Genomic DNA, 6,841 nt, shown 5'->3' with positions numbered 1-6,841 from the left:
TCAGCACCAGAATCTCTAAACACATCAGCAATATTTTAATCTAAACATATTTCACGAGTTTAACGTCACAGAGCAGAATTTCTGAAAATGTGTTTAATCAGGTAGAGAATACCCATAATGCACTCTGAGGTGTGTAGGGAATAAAGACACTGATCTGACCACGAATCACGTTAAAAACACGTTAATTAACAAACTGCATAAACACTGTGCTGGTGTTTTATCAGAGACAGTATTTATTACTGATGCAGTGTTTATTGATGAACAGTGACTTTAAGAACACAGTAATGAGTAAATCGAGCTGAGTAAAACACACACACACACACGCACGCACACACACGCACACACACGCACACGAGCGGGTTTGCAGAGTCTCAGAGCTGGAAGGTGGCTGATGTCTGGGCCATGGCGTTGTAGATGAACGTGTTGTTAAATGGCACAAACTGGTGTGTGATGAGTTTGATGGCTTCCTGAGCTGCAGCTCCTGTAAAGAGGAGCGAGAGCGTGTTATACACAACGCGACCAGCAGGGGGAGACAACACGTCACTAACCTGCTTTACTCCGCTTACGCCACCACACACTGTCACAGGGTACGAATTCAAATTACATAAAGAACAACACGTCATACTTTTATCCATTTATAGTTACATTTAATGTTGTGGAACGTCAGTGATATGAGTCAGTTCCTGTTGTCACTTACGTTATAGCAGCTATAAACACTCGTTCCCTCACCAGCGTCTCTTTATTCTCTCTCTTCAAGTTAATAAGAGAAAAAAAACGCAGCTTGTTCCGCATGTTACTGAGAAACCGCAAAGAAGCGTAAACTCCTCTGTCCTGAAGACGTCAGAAAACTTACAGTTACAGCTTTACCTCTGACTGTTACAAAGCGCTGACACTGGAGACTCCTTCCACAAACGTTACATAAACACATTTCTCCTTACAGAAAACTTCACCCTGTGAACGAGCTGTTGCTATAGAAACGATAAAGTATTAGAATGAGCGCATTAATATAAACCTGCGCTACTGTCAGAGCTGCTGTTATAGAAAACTAATCAACACCTTCTGACCAATCAGAGTCCAGAATTCAGCAGGATATCACTGAATATCACTGTCATATGGCATACTGTGTGTGTGTGTGTGTGTAAACTCACCTCCCAGTAATGCTGCGACTGTGTGTGGCTCTGCAGCTCCGTAACGGCAACTAAAACACACACACACACACACACAAACACACAGTAAATATATTAAGATCAGTGGGAGATTACATCACTGCTTGTAATAATATTATTAATTATTAATAGTATTGTTACTGAATGATATTAAATAAATCAGGACAGATGTGTAGGGAGGAAGTGACATCACACTGATGTTCACTCACAACTCGTGAATGTAGTCGTCTTTAACGTTGACGCTGAGTGAGTACTCCTGCAGCAGACTGTTCACACACACCTTCAACCTGCTGATGTCCTCCTCCACCTGGTAATTATACACACCTGACACACACACACACACACACACACACACACATCAGCCCTGTTCTAAAGCTCTCAGTCACTATGGACATAATGTACTGGTCCTGAAGGGTTTAACTGGTTTTACTGGTTTAATGTTTTTTACTAGCGCTATTTTTACTGGATTTGATGGTGTGAAGGGTTTAACTAGCTCTGATGGGTTACTCGTGGTAGTTTTAGGTGGTTCTGATGGTTTTTAATGGTTTACCTGGTTCTAATGGTTTTTAGTCATTCTAATGGTTTCTGATAGTTTTACTGGTTCTGATGGTTCTGATGGTACCTGGGTATCTGGAGTGCTGCTGGTAGAAACGATCCACAGAACGCAGCATGAGATAGAGAACCATCTCACTGTCTGGATTATCCATACAGGAAGCTGAGAACACACACACACACACACACACACACACACCAAACACAGACACACACACACACACCAAACACAGACACACACACGGTCATTTTACAAAGCTCTAATGAAAGTGTAAATGAGGTGTGTAACCTTGTCTGACAATTAAACAGTGTACACACTATACACATACGGCCACTGCGTGTGCGTGTGTGTGTGAGTGTGCGTGTGTGTGAGCACGTGTGCGCGTGTGAGCGCGCGCGTGTGTGCGCATGTGAGCACGTGTGAGTGTGTGTGAGCGTTTGTGTGCGTGTGAGCGTGTGTGAGCGTGTGTGAGCGTGTGTGCGTGTGTGTGCGCGCGTGTGTGAGCGCGTGTGCGTGTCTGAGTGTGTGAGCATGTGTGTGTGAGCGTTTGTGTGCGTGTGAGTGTGTGTGAGCGTGTGTGCGTGAGTGTTAGTGCGTGTGCGCGTGTGTGAGCGTGTGTGTGTGTGAGCACGTGTGTGAGCACGTGTGTGTGTGTGTGTGTGTGTGTGAGCGTGTGAGTGTGTGTGAGAGAGAGACTCACTGATCTCGTCCTTGTTAATAGTTTCCACACTGTATTCTTCAGAGAGAGATCTGCAGTGGATCACCCGCAGGAACGCCGCACTCTTACCTGCACAGGTAAACAGCAGAGTTACACAACAGCACATACTCAGAGTCAGTGCACATGCACACACACACACACACACACACACACACACACACAAAATGCTCAGTTCCAATCGCACATTTCTGTAAACTTGATGTGCTGAATACTGTGAAAATGACATCATCAACACACACTCAATACAGCATCCTTTTACCTCACACAGTTTCAGTGTGTATCAGTGTGTATGAGTGTGTGTAAGTGTGTGTGAGTGTGTATGAGTGTGTGTGAGTGTGTGTCAGTGTGTGTCATTGTGTGTCATTGTGTGTGAGTGTGTGTCAGTGTGTTTGAGTGAGTGAGTGAGTGAGTGAGAGTTAAAGCCCTTAACCCTGTGCGAGTGTGTGAGTGTGTGTGTGTGTGTGAGTGTGCTAGTGTGTGTGTGCGAGTGTGTGTGTGAGTGTGCGAGTGTGTGAGTGTGTGTTACTCACAGAACAGTTTGATGTCCTGCTCGGAGACGCTCTCTGCTGGCTTCAGAGTGACGAGACAGAAAAAAATAATCAGAGACAAAACTGTATCACACACGGGAGAGATAATCCTCTGACTCATACACTCTGTACTCTATGTGTGTGTGTGTGTGTGTGTGTGTGTGTTTTACCTTCCCAACAGCCTGAAGATGAGACTCGATGTGTTTGGCCACAACAGCAGCGTCCTGCATTGCCTTCTCCCTGTAACTACACACACACACACACAGAGGTGCAATTAACACATTTACAACCCAATTCCCAAATGTTAGAGTGCGTACATCTGTGTATCTCTGTCTATCCATGTGAGTACGTGTTTATGTATCACTGTGTGTGTGTGTGAGTGTGTGCACGCGTGTGTGTGAGTGTGAGCATGTGTGTGTGTGTGTGTGTGTGTGTGTGTGTGTGTGTGTGTGTGTACGTACACATTTTGCAGGTTGATGAATTTATCGGAGTCAGAGATCATATCCGGGATGGTGCCGCGCAGGGGGAGTTTCCCGTTCCCCTCGTTCTGCACAAAATCCCTCACACCTCGAGCCATCACCCAAAACGCCGGAGTCTGTTTACACAGATGTTTACACAGATGTTTTTTACACTCATTTATAATCCCATGAAGGATGGATGTAAACATGGGAATACAGATGTTACAGATAGTGGTTCTCATAAACATCTGGGCCATGATTACGATAAAGTGAGTGCTGACGTGTCTGACCTGTGAGGTGATGTTCTCACACTGCTCAGCCCTGAAGATCTCCTCCACAGTGCTGCAGATCTACACACACACACACACACACACACACACACACACACGCACGCACACACGCACACACGCACACACACCAATACATTAATCAATCACACACAAGTGCCAAGTGAAGTGATGATCACAGACACACACACACACACACACACACAGAGACACACACACACCTTAGTGGGATTTAAAGCCGTGTTGACGTTCTTAATGGCTTCATCAAAGTTCTCCTCCTCCTCCGGAGCGCTGTTTTCATTCGTACGAATCCCTGAGAGATGAAACGTCAGGATGAGGATCACAGTGAGGTCTCATTAAACTTCACTCCAAATAAAAAGAGACTGAAAGAGGAGAAGTAACTAAAGAGAAAACAGTCGGCTGGTTTAATGATTCTCACCGTCTCTGATCAGCTGTCTGAACGCCTCCTTCTCCTTGTAATTTTTTGGCAACTGAAAGTCGTGCTGAAGGAAAAAAGTTGACAGTTACGATTATTATTATCATTATTAAGAAGAAGAAGAATAGTACTTCAGCAAAAAATAAATTAATAAGTGAATAATGTTTAGTCTTTAATAATACGCAAAATATTTTTATTTCTAACAACGTCAGCAAAAACATGCTTTAATTAAACTCGCTGTAAAATCTCTGTAGTATTTAAAAGGCCGGTTATGTTGTTTATGATGTCATTAGTTCATGTGACTGCAGTTTGCGTTCTATCAGGAGACATTACTGAGTGTACGGTTCTCTCCAGTGGGCGTGGCCTGTACAGCTTTATCACATTCCCATTATTAATGAGGATTAGAGGTGTTACATCGTGATGCAAAACTGTGACGATGTGCATCGTGGAAACGTGCGATATCAGCGCTCTGTTAATCACGCATCTAACGCAGCTGCACTTTTCAACACTAGAGGTCTCTATCTGCACACACAGAGTTCAAATGCTGGTCACATGACCGCGTTCTGTCGCGGAGAGGCTGCGGATACGATAGCTCCGGATCGCAACAATCGACATACGTTATACATTTATACAGTTACACAACCACGTTATAACAGTTAATAAGCACAGAGCCCCAGAGTGAGCTCGTGGAACTCGGGGACTGTAGCTGACGATCGACCGCTGTTTCTGCTACAGAACTCACGTTTCAGTCGATCGTTTTTAAAGTCCCCGAGTCTGACACTTTGTTTAGTCAATCAACATTTTGGAGAATTTATACATTTATTTTTGTAATTTCAATTTAATATTTATAATATTAAACGTGCATAACAAACATTTCTACTGTGGAGTTAAAATTATCTCTATTGTGGAGTTTAGGTTATTTCCACTGTGGAGTTTGAATTATTTCTGTAGAATTAAAGTTATTTCTGTGGAGTGAAAGTTATCTGTGCTGTGGAGTGAGAGTGTGTTACCTCACTGTACCACTTCTCCAGATATTTAGCGATGATGATGATCCACGGCGTGTGACTGTGATCCTGCAATAAGAAGCGCACAGTAAAGTTCAGTCGTTTTGAATAAAAACTCTGACTGAGTGAGAAGCTCCTCTCTGTACCTTCTTGTCCATGGAGTCCAGGTCGTAGGACTTGATGTGATTTCTCAGCTCGGAGAACGGAGCGTCCAGTCTGAGATCCTCCAGAGCGCTGTCGGGGTGAGACTCCACCACTGACAACACGCAGAGACGGAACCACAAAAACATCACGGTTTTATTGTGTGGAGGAAAATAAATCATAAAAAATCAGAGTTATTAAAGTTTAATGCTGTAGTGCTTCATACTGAACATCTTTATTCCTGCTGCTCTAGTTTTATTTCACTTTCTGTCTCTCTCTGAGCTGCGTTTAAACTTTCTATAAAGATTAAATTATTATTAAGTGACTGAGTGTGTGTGTGTGTGTGTGTATCACCTGTGTGTTTTTATCACCTGTGTGTTCCTTCACGGCGAGTCTCATGTACCCAACGAGTCCATACGTCCTGCAGACCAGGAACGGCACGCTGGCCTTCCATAACACACTCGCCAACCTCAAACACACACTGCACTCACACACACACACACACATTTATAATATGATACCACATTAAACAAGCAGAAAGACAAACAGAGAGACAGACAGAAAAGAACAGAGTCATTCAGCCATTTACTAAACACAGTATTAACGGTACAGCAATAATGTGATAAATGGGACACAGAAAGGACACAGACACGATGCAGAAAGGACGCAGAGACGTAACAGAGACGACACACAGATGAAGCAGAGACGACACTGAGCTGAAGCAGAGACGACGCACAGATGAAGCAGAGACGACGCACAGATGAAGCAGAGACGACACTGAGATGAAGCAGAGACGACGCACAGATGAAGCAGAGACGACGCACAGATGAAGCAGAGACGACGCACAGATGAAGCAGAGACGACGCACAGATGAAGCAGAGACGACACTGAGATGAAGCAGAGACGACACACAGATGAAGCAGAGACGACACTGAGATGAAGCAGAGACGACGCACAGATGAAGCAGAGACGACGCACAGATGAAGCAGAGACGACACTGAGATGAAGCAGAGACGACGCACAGATGAAGCAGAGACGACGCACAGATGAAGCAGAGACGACACTGAGATGAAGCAGAGACGACGCACAGATGAAGCAGAGACGACACTGAGATGAAGCAGAGACGGCGCACAGATGAAGCAGAGACGGCGCACAGATGAAGCAGAGACGACGCACAGATGAAGCAGAGACGACGCACAGATGAAGCAGAGACGGCGCACAGATGAAGCAGAGACGACACTGAGATGAAGCAGAGACGACGCACAGATGAAGCAGAGACGACGCACAGATGAAGCAGAGACGACGCACAGATGAAGCAGAGACGACGCACAGATGAAGCAGAGACGACGCACAGATGAAGCAGAGACGGCGCACAGATGAAGCAGAGACGGCGCACAGATGAAGCAGAGACGGCGCACAGATGAAGCAGAGACGGCGCACAGATGAAGCAGAGACGACGCACAGATGAAGCAGAGACGGCGCACAGATGAAGCAGAGACGGCGCACAGATGAAGCAGAGACGGCGCACAGATGAAGCAGAGACGACGCACA

At 45.1% G+C, this 6,841-nt stretch overlaps 1 protein-coding gene across 1 annotated transcript in view; it reads right to left on the bottom strand.

Moving 5' to 3' along the window:
* Positions 1-210: 210 nt before the first annotated feature.
* Positions 211-6,841, bottom strand: part of nae1 (nedd8 activating enzyme E1 subunit 1) — a 79,256-nt gene continuing 72,625 nt past the window's right edge. Inside the window, exons 7-20 of the mRNA XM_053229573.1 lie at positions 5,662-5,771; positions 5,296-5,405; positions 5,156-5,218; positions 4,149-4,212; positions 3,931-4,022; positions 3,713-3,772; positions 3,426-3,559; positions 3,135-3,210; positions 2,968-3,007; positions 2,420-2,506; positions 1,789-1,881; positions 1,376-1,490; positions 1,149-1,198; positions 211-481 (exon numbers count right to left, since the gene is read on the bottom strand). Of these exons, the coding sequence (XP_053085548.1) occupies positions 372-481; positions 1,149-1,198; positions 1,376-1,490; positions 1,789-1,881; positions 2,420-2,506; positions 2,968-3,007; positions 3,135-3,210; positions 3,426-3,559; positions 3,713-3,772; positions 3,931-4,022; positions 4,149-4,212; positions 5,156-5,218; positions 5,296-5,405; positions 5,662-5,771 (1,204 nt within the window). The 3' untranslated portion in view covers positions 211-371. The remainder of the gene's footprint in view (positions 482-1,148; positions 1,199-1,375; positions 1,491-1,788; positions 1,882-2,419; positions 2,507-2,967; positions 3,008-3,134; positions 3,211-3,425; positions 3,560-3,712; positions 3,773-3,930; positions 4,023-4,148; positions 4,213-5,155; positions 5,219-5,295; positions 5,406-5,661; positions 5,772-6,841) is intronic.

The sequence above is a fragment of the Pangasianodon hypophthalmus genome, chromosome 25 (assembly GCF_027358585.1).
Source record: "Pangasianodon hypophthalmus isolate fPanHyp1 chromosome 25, fPanHyp1.pri, whole genome shotgun sequence".
In the NCBI taxonomy this organism is placed as follows: Eukaryota; Metazoa; Chordata; class Actinopteri; order Siluriformes; family Pangasiidae; genus Pangasianodon; species Pangasianodon hypophthalmus.
Note: the sequence above shows the minus strand (reverse complement) of the source record. Positions and strands in the feature narration are given on the sequence as shown.